Source organism: Argopecten irradians, chromosome 14 (genome assembly GCF_041381155.1).
Source record: "Argopecten irradians isolate NY chromosome 14, Ai_NY, whole genome shotgun sequence".
In the NCBI taxonomy this organism is placed as follows: domain Eukaryota; kingdom Metazoa; phylum Mollusca; class Bivalvia; order Pectinida; family Pectinidae; genus Argopecten; species Argopecten irradians.
In genome coordinates, this window is record NC_091147.1 from 8734990 (window position 1) to 8753696 (window position 18707).

General features: G+C 37.1%; 1 protein-coding gene across 1 annotated transcript in view; it reads right to left on the reverse strand.

The window, feature by feature from the left end:
* LOC138307598 (glypican-6-like) overlaps window positions 1–18707 on the reverse strand; it is a 77194-nt gene that overhangs the window by 7994 nt on the left and 50493 nt on the right. The window contains exons 5-7 of the mRNA XM_069248400.1: window positions 9966–10096; window positions 4778–5214; window positions 4381–4556 (exon numbers count right to left, since the gene is read on the reverse strand). Of these exons, the coding sequence (XP_069104501.1) occupies window positions 4381–4556; window positions 4778–5214; window positions 9966–10096 (744 nt within the window). The remainder of the gene's footprint in view (window positions 1–4380; window positions 4557–4777; window positions 5215–9965; window positions 10097–18707) is intronic.

An 18707-nucleotide genomic window follows, 5' to 3' on the forward strand; every position in this document is an offset into this window, starting at 1 on the left:
AACCTCCTGCTGGCTTAGGAGGCCTCAAGTATGTGGCTGACTCCGAATCCTTGAAGCCTCTCAACTTTCCTGAAGTTCTGCTATCACTATAACATTAACCATCCCTAAAAACCATTCCCTTTCAACATCAACATGAATTCATCTCTCTCGAGGTGATAAAACTGTAATTTGATTGGCTGACGGACAGACAGGTTACAGCTGATTGGCTGATGGACAGAGGTTACGACAGGTTGGCTGACGGACAGACAGGTTACAAAGTCGATTACAGAATATCACATTAGGGGAACCAAAAAAACAAATTATGTTCTGTTAAATAATTCTGTTACACCTGAAGTGTACTGACAACACAAGAAGGTATCTAAGTCAGAAAACATGGCAGTCGAAAGAAAAAACAGGCAAAATGATCACCGGGAGTTAAGAGTATCGTTTCCAAGCAAAAACCATGTGTACATAATGAGGTGTTACGTAAATGAGTCTCTCTCGGAGCTCTCGTCGTATCACTTGATCGGAATGTCTGCCACTTACAATATACCCTGAACACCTCCTCAATTAGACTATCTTCATCTGTGGCCATAATTTTGATATCTAGTGATTAAATCTGCTCCAATCTAATTGTCTGCCCTTTGACTGGCTTGTAATAGACCTGGCATGAATTCTGATTTTCCTGAGTACTGTAATATTTAAATCTGATAGAATACCAAGTAGAGCAAGTACTGGTATCATTACCGTAATATTCCTAAACTCTCAACCTTAACCAAAGTGCATGTATAGAATGTTCCTATGTTCCTAAACTTTATACAAGTAAATATATTGATGACTCCAAGATGTCCTGACATATTATCACAAGCCCTCCACCTCTGGGTTCGGGGGATTCAAATCTCCTGTGGGGCAGTTGCCAGATGATCAACCATCTAAAACCCGCGCATCCTTTAATGATCATGGCTTTTAATAGGACATTATGCTAATCAAACCAGAATAGGAATCAGTCTTCAAGTTGAAGGCTATCCAAGTTTGAACTTAGCTAAATCACAGGTGATGTATTAAAAGTAATGCCATCTTTGACTGAAAAAGCAAAATTGTAACTCTTAAGATTATTACATGACCCTGGAACCTGGAATCAATTCTGTAACACCCCCAAATTTAATTCCCCATCCTAATACCACACACATCACATTTCAATTTCATGTTGTACCCATATCTGTAAAATTACATAATCTTGCTGTGTATAAACATCACAAAATGAGCTCGTGGTATCAACTGTCTACAGTACCAAAACAACCGCTTTGTGGTATCTTTCACTTTTTTAACAATGATTCTTGAAGAAATAGCAAACACTTTGAAATATGGATAATTAAGTTGCATCCGATATTATGAATCATGGAAAAGAAATGTCCTATATTCCATTAAACATCATAATGAAAACAAATCTGGGAAACAACCAGAACCTTATGTCTCCTGAACTGTACACGACTTGTTCTACAATCGCCCCTTTATCACATTAAACCTGTGTTATAGTCTCTAATATCACGAATTAATCACATGACGGGGAAATCAAAACCGAGAAAGCGACATAAAAATAAGTGGAATGTTTCATTCCTCGCTGACATATTTCACTTACACTTGTTTCAGTTCCTGTTTGTTGATGCCTATGCACCTAAAACTGCACTTAGGAGCTCGGGAGCATTTTCACCGACACTTGTGAGTAAAACCTGTATGACGTTAGGTAAAGCATGTGCCTGCATCATGTGACGGTGTTATCACAACCCCCTGGGGAATGTCAGCATGTTCTGTCTACCTCGACACAGACACACCCAATTCTCACCATTCTACATATCTCGGAAACCTTTTATATACCAACATGACGTAAATAAAATCCCTGTCAGGTCATAATTCCAAACATCTTTCATGTCGGGCAATTCTTTCCATTGACATGAAAATTGTGTATTGTAATATATTTAACATTTATTCCATGTTCTAATTTTTAAATGATGACTGATTTACAATGAAAAGCAAATAGATTAATGAAAATAAATTTGCATGCTTGTGTGTAGTAACCAGAAGTCTATACCTGATGTGATAAAGTGTCTGCGCAATGTTAAACACTGGGGAAAGATAAACTATATTCAACTTGTCAAATATCTTCATACACAATTATCACATCCTTTTGTTCAATATCATTTTGGTATAGATCTATAATGTTATACCCCTCCTGTACTTTGAAACCCAACATAGGAAGGCTAGATTTTGACTTCAACATTAAAATATTTTCAAAGCTTTATATCTTTCAAGAATATAGCTCTTTTTTTCAAACCAAAATTATCAGTATAAAATTTGAGAATTGATAATGACTGAATAAACTAATTTTGAATGTAATTAACATTAATTACCTTTCCCGCTCCAATAACATTCAGTGCTCAAATATGCCAAATTGACACTACAAATTATCATTTAGGATTTCAAGGGAATACAGGTTTAAATTTCAATTAAAATATATTTGAAAATCCTGGAAACTCCATGCTGTTTCTGTATAATGATAACTTAACCTACGAGGGATTTGCTACACCAATCTTGAGAGATTGACCAGACATGAGTCATATGGGTGTTCACACCTTATATATGCTAATAGAGTACATTAAGTCCATCACAATTCATAATTAAATTCTGTCAATTAACGGAAGCATGTTAAGCCATATAAGGATTTGAAAATGTCACAAAAACACACAAGAATTCCTAATTTGGTTGAGATTGTCTCTAAATTGGTTGTACAAGTCTGTACTTGGAGTAAAGGTCAAAAAGGTGTGAAATTTGATACAGACACATTTTATGTCACCTTCGTCCTTGGAAACCCACAATTACACCAAGGACATCTTGTATACCTATTGACTGGTCAGCGGCTATACATAGCAGCCAATCAATGATTCATGCCCGTAACAGTATCCGAGAGCCAGCCAGTAACTTGGAGAAATGTGAAATGATCCAGGGATGGTTGATCAGGTAAACGGATATATATTTGAGTATGGAACTTAAAATACTGCTATGATGATGTACAATCTACTGAAACTAATACTTTCAACTAGAACTGACGTTGATGAAACAAAGGGGCATAACTCTATAAAAGCTAAAGGTATCTTGTTCCAATATAGATTACACACATCTCTACTGTTCACTGTACTACCACCATGTTCTATTGATATCCATAAAATAACAATCTGAGAAGAAATATCAACATGCCCTTTGAATTTTAATTTCTTTACCCATGATTTATCTATAGAAAATGTTCACCATGACTTATATTGGTTTTAAAATTTTTGAAATTAGTTGTTACAAAATTATCAATTTATAGGAAGCTTTTACAATTGACTTTCAACATATCTCTTAATCATCCTTGGCATTTTACATGTCATCATTTCTTTATTCAACCTTTTGACCCCTGACCTACTTCTATGTATAAATTATTCTAGGTGTCTGTCCTTGAACTCAAACTTTGACCTAGAAATGGACTTCCTGAAGGTCAATACCTTGTTCTGTTGTTATAAATACACCAGACATACAGCCATATGTGGTAGAAGATTAATCCGACTTTGTCACTGCTGTGGTCAGCATGGGTCAATACCAAACCAGACACACAGCCAAAGAAGATTCCCCTAACTACATTACATATCTAGACGACTCACACCATGTCCCATGCCTCAGATTACAGCTCTCTAATTTCCACTATTCTCGGTATTATAAGGAGCTTATTTGTCTGTTCATTCATCAAACCTGGTGAGTTACATCGTCATGCCGATCTGTGACCCAAGTCTGTTCTATAATAAACATGTCCATTGAGCCTCACAGGGCCTTCCTACCTACTAAACAGATTACATCACCCACTCTCCATTACACATCCAAATATAGCCCGCCATAACCACTAAAATCTTTATCAACTCTTACTTCCTCTTCCATAATATCCCTCATATTTTTTCTTGGCTCATTGAACAATCCTATATGTCTTCAGTTCATTGAGCTAGTAAATTTCTTTTTAAAGTTACATTCATTTCAATAAAATTGCTTGTATCAAAGTTATCTCCCTTTGCTACAAAATCATCCCTATTACTACCTTATGATATTCCTTTGCTGTTTGAAGGAACTTGTCTGTCCCTTTCTACTTGTCCCTTAAATATCCTTGCTATCCTATTTTCTTAGAGTTACCTCCCTTCCTATTTAAGAATTCCTGACTATCCTATTTTTTGCAGTTACCCCACCCCCCTTTCCTTTTTAAGAAATCCTGGCTATCCTATTTTTTGGAGTTACCCCCTTCCTATTTAAGAAATCCTTGCTATCCTACATTGTAATATTGAGTTATCCCCCTTCCCCAGTCGTAAGCCCTGATTCAGTTACCTGTATCAATCCATTCCACTTCCTCGCCGTTGAATGCTGTGTTAAGTTTACTGGTGATGATCTTGAGCTGTATTTTCTGTTGTTCGATGACATAATTTCCCTCGTTCACATCGACCTCCACCTCTGGGTTGTTAATTTGGTTGATGATGCCGTCCTTCTGAACCTCTGGTACGTACCTGCCAATCAAACCTCATATATACAGTATCATATAGCAAATCTATAGGTGAGTAGACATTCACAATACTTGAAAAACATCTTGTAATATTATTTCAAGTGAAACATGCTTGAACAAGTAATTTTTACAATAAAAGTTACTCTTAATATTAATTTTGCGATATCAAATACAATTCCCTTCCTTTTTTCAATTCTTAAACATATCCTTGATCTTTGAACTTACCTTGCCCTGTCCTGTCCATTCCAGCAGTCCTCATCATTTCCTGCCTGGGCCGCTATGTTCTCGTCGTTACAAATGGCATACGGCAGCTGGACCCAGAAGTCCTTAGCCATCTTGACCTTCTCCTTGATGTCCTTCACCAGACGGTCAAGGTTGGTCCCTGCTGCAGTGTTATGTCGCTGTTGTTTCTGTTTTTTCCGTGAATTGCCGTACCTTCCGTAGTCATATTCCTGGTGACCTTTGTTAGTGTTGTTTACTGCTCCCATATGCATGGGGTCATAGTTCATTCCATCAATGTTCTGACCACCCAGGGCAGCCAGTTGTCCTTGGATTTTGGCTTTGATGCTGTCTGGGAGTTGACCATCATTGTTGTTGCCTGTTGACGTCTGGGCGTTTCGCTTTGATCTCCCCAACTGACTTCCGCTGCATCCTTGCTTGATCTGGAAGGAAAAATCAACAATTTATTTTAAAATTTGGAAATATTTTACAATAGTACAAAAGTTTATTCTAACTCCATATCTATTATTCTTATGATGCTAAACTTCAGCAAAATACATTATAGGTCAAAGGTTAGTTTTTGACAAGGGTTAAAGGTCAAAGGTGAGAAAGGGTCAAAATATGGATCAGGAGTCTAGGATCGGAGGTCAAAGTTCAAGTCATGGTTAGAGGTCATGAGTTGAAGAGCAGGTGTAGTAATGACAGCTGATCCCACAGCTGTAATCTGCTTAGATGTGATGAGAGAGTGGTCATCATACATAGAGTGGTCAATAAACTAACCAGCTGACCAATCCTGATGGTCAGATGTGTGAGAGTACAGCTGGTTCATGAATGTTAATCTGATTACTACAAACTTCTCAGTTAGTTTATCCACCAGTTAATATACATAAGGTCTTACTTTATTTAGATGAGAAATTTTCCTCCAGATGCCTGACCATTATTTAGTCTGTAGGTATCGCTGTGTTCTACTTGATATGAGAGATTGATATGAGAGATTGATATGAGAGATTGATATGAGAGATTGATATGAGAGATTGATATGAGAGATTGATATGAGAGATTTTTTGAGATTTTTCTATATGCTTATGTCAATTGATTTTTTTTCAAAGAATAGTTTTGAAATTTAGTCATACATTCAGGATGCAGCAAAGATATCAATATAAAGTAAACAAAGAAAGGACACTTTCCTTTCCTTTGTTTTTATTAGCAGATAAACAATGTGTGACCTGACATTAGGGTTAATTTCTGTCCCGGTACAGACAGACTGGCCTATATCTCCCCCAGTTAGTTCTGTGGGGGTGTGAGGTCATCTGTCTGAGTATGTCCACTTGACAGGCGGTCATCCATCACAGCTGGACAAGTGTCATTAGAACTGTACTGACCAACAGTTCTCACTCCTAACAGCCAATACACCACATAGGACTGATGTCAAGTCTACACATGACAAAGACTACTTCTCCAAGCTTTAACATGACCCAGACTGGGCTTTATGTGGTTTAATTTTTCAAGAAAAGTATGTAACCTTTCTACAAAAACAACATAGTCTTTTCTATATTTCCACCAACTATCAACTTTTTTAAACAATAGATCATTGACATCAATTTCTTTCAAAAACCAACTAATGATGAGTCATCAGATATTTATAATAAACTTGCTGGACTGGTGACGACAGTGGAATGAGTGCATATGGTTTTGTGGGGGACAGAAGATGGGCCTATCTATAGTCTATCTATGATAAACTTGCTGAACTGGTGATGGCAGTGGGATAGCGTTATGGTTTTGTGGGGGACAGAAGATGGGCCTCCCTCTAGACTTTCTGGACTGGTGACCGGTGGTGGTATTAAATCTACATAGTGACTATCTAGGGTAGGATAGAGCCGTATAACTACAGCACCAAGGACTTGAGGGTACCAGGTCTATCTCAAACAAAAGTGAGGTATGTGTTGCCAACTTTAATTCCAAGTCGATCCTCTTCCCCTATAGAACCAATACCTGGCCTGCCAACAGATACTCTGCTAGGGGGGCCCAATGCGGGGGGAAATTAATTGAAAACTTAATGGAGTATGATACACTTAGGTAATCTACGAGGAACTCTTTTGCTCATATATCACCGATAACACACTCCTGTGAGCTATCTATGGTGATCTTCGACAGTCTAGGCTCCAGTCTCAAAATCCAGATCTACAAGTACACCGAGGGAGCAAATGGAATTAAATTGAAATCCCTGTGGGGTACCTCATCTCAGTATACTTCATGTGTCCATGTCAGTATCTTATAGATAACAGGCAATGGAAGCTGGAGATTGAAACCACATAAAAATACTACTTTTAGTCCCCCTACAAATATCTGAAATATTACAGTAAAGCGATCAGGGAGGGATTGGAGAGAAAATCGAGAAGAGAGATTCAGGTGCTAAGCATGTATATATTTCTGATGTGGTAATCACATGGAGCAAATATACCTGTTATCTGTCTAGAACCCCCAACAGTTTCACCATGAACTCCAGATTACGGAAGGAATTTAACAAGCAAAACATCTGATGTCGAGAGGAATTATCTAACATCTAAATGAATGTCAGTAAAAATGGAATTTCTAATGCGAATACAAAATCTATCTACATTGGTGCCCTGTAAGATACTTTTACCTATGTGTAATGTGTGTATTGTGTAATAAATCCTTTTCATCATGCTGGTAGTCAAAATTTAAATCAGCTAGAGCTTAAAAATCAGAAAATTTCACAAAAGTTTCTTTAAAGAATCTTCTTTAAAGATGTGATAAGAAAACACATGAAAAATGTCATCCCTAGGGTTAATAACTGTCAAAATGATCTGCGTTGTTTCAATTCAATCACATGACTGTTTAAATACAACACCGTGTTGTAACCAAAATTTCAGAGACATGCTAGAATGGACCTAAAGTAACATAATTCGAGATAAGAGGGTTCCTTTCTGTCTTTGGATATTGCAGGGTTGTCTCCCTTTTGGGTAGCTATCCATTGTGATGTCATTATTTTGTAAGCTAAATTCAAACCATTTTCTGTAAAAAGTATGATGCTACACTCACAAGCACATGACGTCAAAATCAATACTTACCGACAAGGGCAGACAACTTTGTAATAGAGTGTGTGAGAAACCAACACGACAGAGATCACTTGATAAAGATGCACAACATTACCAGGGTCAGTAATGAAAGTGATTATCAATGATCCCTAAAATTGGTCTCTGTAAAATTCCCTAACACCAGGTTCTGTTCCCTTCCTAGATCCCTGGTAAACAGACCCTCCTAAATGATATATATCAATACTCTGCCTACGACCCTAACAGGTACAAGATCACTCCTCCTATAGACAGATACTAAGAGGAATCCCAAGCAAACAGAGATCACTCCTCCTATAGACAGATACTTAGAGCAATCCCAAGCAAACAGAGAATACTTCTTTAACCCATACACCCCTGAAGACACTTGTGAACTCTTCTGATTCAAAGGCTGGAATAGTTCAATATTAATCTTCAGGGGTAAATGAGTTTACCACACCGATCCAAACAAAAGTTTACATTTATAAGTAAAAATATTGGTTTGGCTCATTTCTACAAGAAAATATATCAAAGTTAAACACTACAAAAAGATATAGCCTGAAAGTTCACATGGTTTGGAAGGATTTCATTAAGAAATAATTCATGATGTTTTCAGACTAAAGGTCATTGGAGGTCAAATTATGTTGACCCTAATAGTGGGAATCTGCCTGACTTGGCTGGAATGGCTATCCCTGCTAAGTCTTCTCATATCACCCTAGGCTTACAAATAAATTATACTTTCTCCACACAAAATTAAATAAAGGCCTTAAACTCTGGGAGCAATGTCCTAGAGTAAAGCTGTATGATTGGGACGGCTTGTCAGAAAGTCGATCTAAGAAATGCGAGATAAATCGCAACGGAACAACCTGCCTTACTGCCACAGTTCAAAACCGAATTCTACTGAGTCAGAAATATAGTACAAACAGGTACATTAATCTTAACTACAGAGAAATAAACATACTGGTTTCCATGGAAACTTGTCAATTAAAACATGTCTTCCAATCAATACTGATCAAGTACTAAAAGTCTTGTCACTGTAGATAAACCGGATTACAGACTTCTATAAATCTGGTGAAACTCAGACATCACTTGTTCAAGTCTGTTACATTCCCTTGTACACATCAAAATAAATATATTTGTGTTTAATCCACTCCATTATCTGGGGGTATCTAGTAGGGCTGTAAATGAGACATATTGTATGTTTGTTTTTTATGGATATATATGACCTAATTTTAATCCTGAGAAGGCCTAGTTATATAGATTTGTAGTATCAATAGTTTGTACAGTCTCAGCCATATGTTTTCTGGCACAAATTAGACAAATTAGAGGTGGTGGAATAGGATAAAGAGGGCGGAACAGGATAGGGGAGAGGGAAATAGGATGGGGGAATAGGATGGGGGAGGGGGACAGGTTAAGAATGGAAGAAAAGTTTAGAGCTAGAAGTTAGAGACACAATATATAATAATGACATCATAATTGTTGGATTCAAACTGGGGGTGGGGGTATTTACAGGGGTAAATAGACTTACTTTCAGATATTATTTTTTCTGTTTTGCAGTGTAATCAACTTTAAATTAAATATTGGTTATTGCTATAATGATGTTGTTTGTTTACATACAAATGAACATAGAACCAGCCAGGAGGAAGCCCTAGGCCACCAGTCATATACCATCAGAGTCTGAGTGTGAGAGGAAAAAGTAGTTGGAGGACATTCACACCAACGCCATATCTATCATAGATAGCCGATATCCCCTGATAACAGTCCAATAGATTCCAACCCTACTTAACCTACTGTAATGTAAGCTGAAAGGTATACATATCACTAATTGGCTTTAAGGTGTTAATCGTTAAGCACCATCACCATGGCAACCAGAAAACACCATGTCAACGCCATGGCATCCCGATAAGGAAAGAAGAAAACCAACTCTGAAACACTAGTAAGCACTAACTGGTCACTTGTTGACAACTAACCACATGCACACTATGGCATTCATGTCTTCAAAAACATTGCCAAGGTAATACATTTGACAGGAATGACAGATCAATCGTTTCCTTAAGGAGTCAAACTTTCATCAAATACGTCCAGGTTTCCTGACATGATTGACCTTGACCCATGTTTACCTGTTCACTGATTTCGTCGCCGTTGTCGTGCAGAGTCATGATGGCGTTTGAGATCTGGACATCGATTGGATCCACCACGGTTTCAATGTTAAAGGGACCTTCCAGACGGGTGGCAAGTTGTTTCATCGCCTCTGTAACACATAAAAGGTCAGAAGGTCAAAGGTTACTCAACAAACCAACAGGTCGAGGATAGATCTGTTATCAAAAATACCTCCTTAATATAGCACTGGTGACCACCAAGTATATCATACCATCAACAACTGTAAGGAAGGCTATTACTCACAGCAGCAAAGACCAGGCTATTTCTGAATCTCTTGGTCATGATAAGAGTACTACAAACCCCAAATTTTCAGCGTATGTTACATAACATTTAACTCTCTTTTAATCAAGTGTCTTAAAGACATTATTCCATAGAACATGACTATATTCCTACACCGTCGACAAGCTTCCTGAGAGAGCTGATGTAGAACTAATGTCATGTTTTTCCTGTGAGAACTGATGTAGTACTAATGTCATGTTTTTCCTGAGAGAACTGATGTAGTACTAATGTCATGTTTTTCCTGAGAGAAATGATGTAGTACTAATGTCATGTTTTTCCTGAGAACTGATGTAGAACTAATGTCATGTTTTCTTATGATCTTACTCAATATTAAGATTTTCAAGATGACTGCCAGGGTGGCCATCATACAAATCACAAGGGCCTAATTTTTTTTGGACCAGATGGCTGATGAAGCTCTTTTCACTAATGGAGGTTGCCTGTTTATCGTAACCCACATGGGACAGATCATAATACGGAGACATTTACTTACAGATCAGACTGATGACCCAGTGACTGGACCGAAGTTCACACATCATAGACAACTGTAATATTTTTTATAGTGCGCTGGTTATCGTAACTTAGGTGTATGTTTGGGTGGTAGGAGACCTTGTAACATAACCCGTGACTTTTCTAACACTTCGTACACCGTCATCTGAGGGCAAATGATATAAGTTATTCAGGGAGAATATACATCTAAATGTGTCATCAGTAATTCACTGTGCCGGTGGGCTCCCCAGCTCAGACAGGTGCCCTTTATTTGACATTAATAGAAACACAGGCTGTATATCTGGTTGGACTCCAATGACACGGCATATTGCACTCCATTTAAATTTCATAATCTCCCCCATTCTATGTTTTCCCCTTTTACACCTGAAATCCAATCATGTTGAAGTCTTTATTGAATCCGTGAATGCCCCCTTTCATGTCATTTTTTAAATTCAGAACACTCCGTATTATAACTGTGATTTTCATTTCAATGATTCATGTTGATTTGTTCCCAATCACCTACATAGTAAATATCTTACAGCTTAATAGTACGTTCATTGTCAGCCTTGTGAAAAATGTCTTTCAAAACCAGATTTTTTCAATGAGAATTTTGAAACATGTCTACTGAATATACCGAATAACCAGATGTGTAATGAACATTCACTGTAGACAAAAAGATACCACATTCCAGTAAGCAAATTTCAAAGCTGAGCAGGAATGGAACGAAAGCATTTAAGTTATTAACTCTATTCAAGTAGGAAATTATTCAGATTACGTTGAAATGTGTCAAGAGGTTTGAAATCGTATACATTCATAATCACATTTTCCGCTCCTTAAAAGATATTCAATACTGATATATTTTCAAATCTCTGAACAGGTGAGGTCAACACACAGGTGGTCTAACTATAACTTATTGAACGAAGTCTAAAATCGCAACTTATTCATCAGTCATAATCTCACAAACGTTTGTTCTTGGTTTGTTTAAAGCATTGCTAGAGTTGTTAGCATTAAAGGTAGAAATAACAGTGATATTTATATAAAACTTAAAAGACAAAAACCTGCCTTAGCGACCACCTCTATATAAAGAACACCTGTTCGACCCTAATCTATCATAATATTACCTGAGTATCAGGACCACCTGGCTATAAAGACCCTTTTTTATGTCAGTTTGATGGTTCTGACTATCTTTAATATCTAACACGTTACCTTAGGAACAGTCTCCTAAAACATGGAAGATTTTGTTTTATTTTATTTAGTGTCTTTTTAACAATTCAGATCATTAAATGTTTTTGAGAAAAGATGGGGCAACAGTGGCCAATTAGTCAATGTGTACTGACATTTCAACAATTTAACCTTTCATCTTCAAGTTACAAGTTGCCAGGATCTAACCACAGGCGGGTGGTTTTTCTCCAGGTACTCTGGCTTTCCTCCACCTATAAAATCTGACACATCCTAAACTGACCTGGCTTTAAATATGACATTAAACACTAACGAACCATTTCTTAGGATCCTGATCATTCTCACACAGGTAAGAACTTATTTGCGGTAGAGACTGTGATTTTAGTGAATTACCTGTAAGTTACCTGTAATCAACTATAGGACTGTACAATCAATGTATAAATCAAACGGAAAAAAGTACGTTTAATTGGGCTGCAAAGTGAAAACGGCAAATTTAATTCAATAAACATCTTGACAACTATAGTTGTAAATGAATGGCTGTACGATGCAAGGTGACTACTTGATCGTCTCATTCATGATTTGATTTCAGCAAGAAAATACACCTACTGTGAGTTAACACCTGAATGTGTGTCGGCTGGTAGCATCCCAGTCCTGACCTAACTTTACGTGACTGGGTTTACCTGTTGTCTGGACTGCCTTGTATTTTACCAGACTAGTCCGACCACATAATGCTAAACAACGACCTAGAAAAGATTTTACATCACTACAATTTTCAATTTCGGGGGAAATATCCTGTGAAATTTATTTCCTTTGATGTTCGCTACATTTTTAATCGCATCCTTATTAAAATGGCTGATCTAAATGATAGGACTTAAATCGCTTTCAGGACTAAACTACAGGTGTCAAAAAATCATCAGTGCCGAAACGCTATGTACATAATATCAAGGCATAACATCGTACCGAGATGTTAATTTACATATATGACCAACAATTAATGACGCCACACTAACAGGAGCGACATTCCTGGAATTCCTTCATGTGAAGATAGATATTGTTTATACTATTGTAACACTATGGTCATTACCTCCACAAGGACAAATTAATATTTAACACCTTCATTTCATTCCCTACTCACTAAGGACATTCACGAATCAAACTTAACTTACCTTTTATTGTGTATCCTATAGAACATCTTCAATGATATTAAAATAAATTACTTTTTCTCACCTGTTAATCTATATAAGGAATTTGACCTTGACCTTTGACAGTCTACAATAACTAGCTACTATTGTGCTGTTAATGGCAAACTGTAATTAGTGTTATTTATATACTTTTATCAATTATTCAGGTAGCTCGTAAATACAAATGTTTCTATAGCTGGGAGATTGACCTCTACAGCTGGGAGATTGACCTCTCTTCCTCTACAAGGTCATACAATGGTAACATCACACTAACTAGTGCATTTAGATCTTTATTTCCATCTTATTCCAATCATGCCTATTGTCGACTGCTTTCTGTAACAAATCAATGAAAAATATCTACTCAAATTTTGGAGACACTGACATAAATACTATCTTTAATTACTGTACATAAATTGCAGTAAGCCCCCTTAACATTGAATTGTAGTTTATCACAGCTACCTCAAGATAAAATCAGTCATTCGTATATATATATATATATATTTTTTTTTTTTTTTTTTTGAGTTTTCTCCCCTAAGTTCAAAACTTAAAAAAATTTAAATACTGTTTACATATTATGTTGATAGAGGTTTTGTAAACTGTATATATAATTCCTGGCATGTTTAGTCATAGAAGTGTGTCACATTCCATCATGTCCTTCCTTCACAGATATCAACAACAACGTACCTATTACATCATATCTGAAACGAGATCCGTTTGTACCAGACTGGTATTTCCTTCGGTGTTTAAGATTTCGGTGAAAGTTTAACGTAAGGGAACTTGTAACATTTATACACGTTGTGAATCTACAAACTTCGGTTGAGAAAAAACATTGGTAGGTACAGCTAGTTTCATTCATCATCTCAAAAATCAACATATGTTCCCACTCACATCGACGTGATTACCCAAGAGGAAGGCAAAATATATCATTACTGTCATAATAGCTGCCGATTTTCCCACTCCACGCGATAAACAAGATTTATATCGGGGTGAAATGACATATATCACAGAGTTTTCTGGTTCTGGAGGAACGCAGTGGAAAGTTTAACAAAAAGGAAAATGTCAATAGAAGTGTTAGAGGTATCATGAGTATGCTTCTGTGTGTCTGTTGTGTAAAGATTATCTCAGTGGTTGACCAAAGAAATGTGTCAAGAGTTGGACGATACCCTTGACCATAGATCCCTATAGCCCACCATAGGCAGTCTACGGATTTGTAATCTTACACTTCAAATCAAGATTTTCATTCACATCAAATACACCGACAGCTAGTTAAATAGTAAAAATAAACAAAGAGAGAGAAAAATCTTAATACAGAGTAATCCGTTCAGATGGGTCAGCTCAAATCTTTTACAAAGAGTAAATTCCTTCACTTTTCAGAATGAAACAAGCGAAAAACCCCAGAGAATTTCAATGGAATCCATAATGCACAAATTCATGAATTGATGTGTGGATTCGAGGCTTGTGAATGGAAGCACGCTTGACTAAAATTTCTATTGCAGCCACAGAAGAGCTAGGATGAATGAAAAGCTATAAAGCATTAGTATGGAGGAGTAAAGAAATAAATAAAATTTTGAATTTGATTTATGCCAGTGTTGAATAATACCGTCGTTACTTCTAGTCATTAAATATGTACTATGGCGATGTACCCAAGTCACCCGAGTCACCTCGGGTTGGCAGGGCTGACGGACACACAGACTGTGTATTGCTCTACCAGACACGGTGTATTGGTCTACCAGACAGGACAAAACAGAATTATTGGGACACCAAAATGGTCTCTCCTGGTGTCCACTTCTACCCGAGAGTATCAAAGCAGACTTTTAAGGATAAATCTTGACCCTAAAAACATTGTTTTTGAAATTCAAAAAATACCACTGAGAGTTTACATAAAGTAAATGAATTGAGTTTTGTCAAGTTGACCTGTGTGCATTCTTCCATGAAAAAGGTTTGATATAAATTTACCCTTGTTACACGCTGAACCAAAATCATAAAATTTGATTAGCAAGACCTAGTCCATTTTTCTTTATCATTTAAAAATGTCCAGACATGATGAAATATTTCCTTGTGATGGCAGTGAAAATACAGGTTAATTTGACCATGCATGACTTGACTTGCTGTCTGGGTAGAATAGAGTTAATAGGTCAGTTCCTAATCAGCCCCAAATATATCACTTGTCAATCATTAGGTAGTCCTAGGGTTCCCAGGTATCACACAGGGTTTATCTAATATCCTGTCGGTATGGGTGGAGGTAGCGTGTCACCTACACGCAACGTCTAAAGCCAGGTGATGATCACATCACAGGATATATAATATAAGGTGTGTAACAATAGACAGAAACAATAGACTGTCCAGGTGTTTCTCAAAATAACCCCAAGTTTTGACAACTTTTCAATTATCTTCTTGAAAAAGACTACAAAAATGTTTCTCAAAACAAAAACCAATTTTGACATTTTTTCAATTATCTTCTTGAAAAAGAACAATTTGTGACAACTTATCAATTATTTTGTAAAGAGAAGGAAATGATCTGAAATATGAACATTCATTTATGATTTGGATGACCCATTGTATGATCAAATTTAAGTTACTTTGTTACCACGGCAATCTTCTGGGCTGTGTTAGCTTATCAGCAGATATCAAATGTCATAAATGGTATAAACAGGCATCATTCAAACTGTTTGAAAATAACAAAACAGTTGAAAAAAAAACATTACTGGTGCTAACATTAAACTTTATCGTTTTTTATCTAGTACACTGTCCAGCCTAAGTCTTGTATCATTCTGTATCTTAATGTCTGGGAGTTATGTGTCTCTCCACAAGTTAAACACAATATCACTGACACATTTCTATAATAAAAACCCCTGTATCTTCTTCCTTCTGCTTTTTTCAGCAGGATTTATGCAGACTATGTGTGATGAAAGAAGTGAGCCTTTTTATTGGTTTTGTGGTTCTTACTTAAACGCACCCTAAGTTCAATTTGTATGTCTTTGTTTCTCTCTGGATGCCTGCAAACCTTTTAATATCCAACAGGTTTAACGGCTATCAATGGCCGATCAAGACAGGAGTGATGAATTCTGCCTGGGTCTGCCTAAACTGCTTGGTATTTGATACAGGGAAAGACACCAACATGGACGTGATCAATGTGCAAGGTTCACAGATTTCCAGTTGTTCCGAGAGTCTCCGAGATTTAAATTACAGCCTTGGTAACATCATCCATCTTCCTGCTAACTTAACTGCCTGTGTAAGATCGGCCCACATCCCTCACTTCTATGCAATTGTATTGTCGTCTCTAACTTAGTAGCAAGTAGAAGGAATTACAGAACAAATTTTAACACAAGAATAATAGTTTCCATGGTAACTGTGATTTTTTTTTCCAGGGTCAATTTACTCTTATAGATCTTATAAAAGTTAAATAATAAAGTATTTCACCAGGTTGGAATGGTAACAGATTTTTTTTTAAACAGTTACCCTATTTTTTTGATAAACAACATAATCTACAATGTAAATAATGAAAACATCACTTACATTTCCACATAATAGTATCAGCCCTACTGCAGTTTTGAATTTTAAATCTGTGAAGATTTTCCATGAATATATTTTCTTCTTCAAAAAACATCAACATCTCTGCAGAAAGCATAATGAAAACCTAATGTAGCTTCAAATTACCACAGAAAATTGGAGCTTATTTTAGTACCAATTCCTCAACTAGCCTTCCTTCCCTACAAAACTCAATTTCAGTACAATTTTCTATCTACCGAGACTAGTCCATTTTTCTACATGGGGGAATGAGATGGTCAACAATAGTGTTGATGGAGTGAGGAGCCGTAATGACTTCTCCAGCCGTTCATCCATCTAGGAAACTCACAATAAGTATGAAGAGAAATATCTCAACAAGTCTACGGCAACATATGGAACTCGGGAGTGTTCTGCTGCTGAGCAAAGTATGTGAAAAGCAATTACAGTCGTCATTAGCTAAATGCATACTCTGATCCCATTATTAACAGTAAGAATGTTAAACTCATTTTCCTCGCCTGCCCATGGTTCAGAGTTGGTCTGGACAGACGTTCAGCTGCAGATCTGAACTCCAGGGGAAATCACTGAGGAAGCAGTCCTGATGCGAAAAACTTGAAGTGAAAAACTTTGACGTTGAAACCTTGATGTATGTTTCAACTGCCTAGGTCTGTAAGCATTACTGAACGTAGCGATAGCTATTTCTCCATTTTACAAGGGTCGAGGAGGCATCATTTGGCTGGGGAGGTTCATTACAGGATATGTCACTTTAAGTAAAACTGTAACTCAGTGTTTAGGAGTTTTTCTCCTCAAACCTCATTTAAAGTTTGAAGCAGAAAGCTGATACACTCTCGAGGTGCATTCTGTCAAATTTATATCCTTGAAAACAGCAATCGATGCTGTCAACCCTATAGGTGAAGTATTCGCTAACACCACTAAACATTGTAAATACAAATTATTTTGGTAATTTTTAGAGTTTGGAGATATTGATTTGGTTTCCAACACAGTTATTTTCGCCAGTAAACTAAATCATTTGAACACATTCTGATTTTCATAGCCCTGCGTTATAACGGTACGCTTAACAGTTTCACCATGAATTACCCGCATACTGTCTAGATACCGACAGGCAAAATCATAGCAATTAATCTTTTCTCTATACACATAACATGCATTAGAGTAAAGAAAACAGTTATAAATTCAAACGTGAAAATGGATTTTTATAGAATACCGATCGATACTTGAGCTGAATGATGATTCTATAATCCCAAATCGGGTGAACTTGCATAGCCATTGTATTGCGTACATGCGTTATAGGATTAAGTAATAGTGACAAAGCATGGAATTTATTTCCTTTAGTTAGAGTTCATTTGTTCCCTAATGGTGGCCCACGAGGGCTGTAAATTCCTCGCTGTACACTTTTCATTGTGGAGAGAAAAGCCTGCAGACAGCTAGGACTTAATTTGCATCAGAAGTGCACCATTTTGTGCCAGGTAGGGGATACATTGTGTAACCCTGGGCATGAAAACGATGATCACTAGAGCCACTTGACAATTGATTTTTTTTGCCTTTGTCAGATGTAATCAGTCAGTAAATCTGACCTAAATTGATGGATTTGGATCTTGACGACCACTAAACCTCTTGATTCGCCCTTATCTTTAGTGGGCCATTGACACACAGAGGAAATCAAGGTTAAGAGGGAAAGTTGTCCTCACTGACAAGGTAACCGATGGTTACTACAACAGGTGAGGAGATGAAAGGGAAAGTTGTCCTCACTGACAAGGTAACCAATGGTTACTACAACAGGTGAGGAGATGAGAGGGAAAGTTGTCCTCACTGACAAGGTAACCAATGGTTACTACAACAGGTGAGGAGATGAGAGGGAAAGTTGTCCTCACTGACAAGGTAACCAATGGGTTACACAACAGGTGAGGAGATGAGAGGGAGAAGTTGTCCTCACTGACAAGGTAACCGATGGTTACTACAACAGGTGAGGAGATGAGAGGGAAAGTTGTCCTCACTGACAAGGTAACCGATGGTTACTACAACAGGTGAGGAGATGAGAGGGAAAGTTGTCCT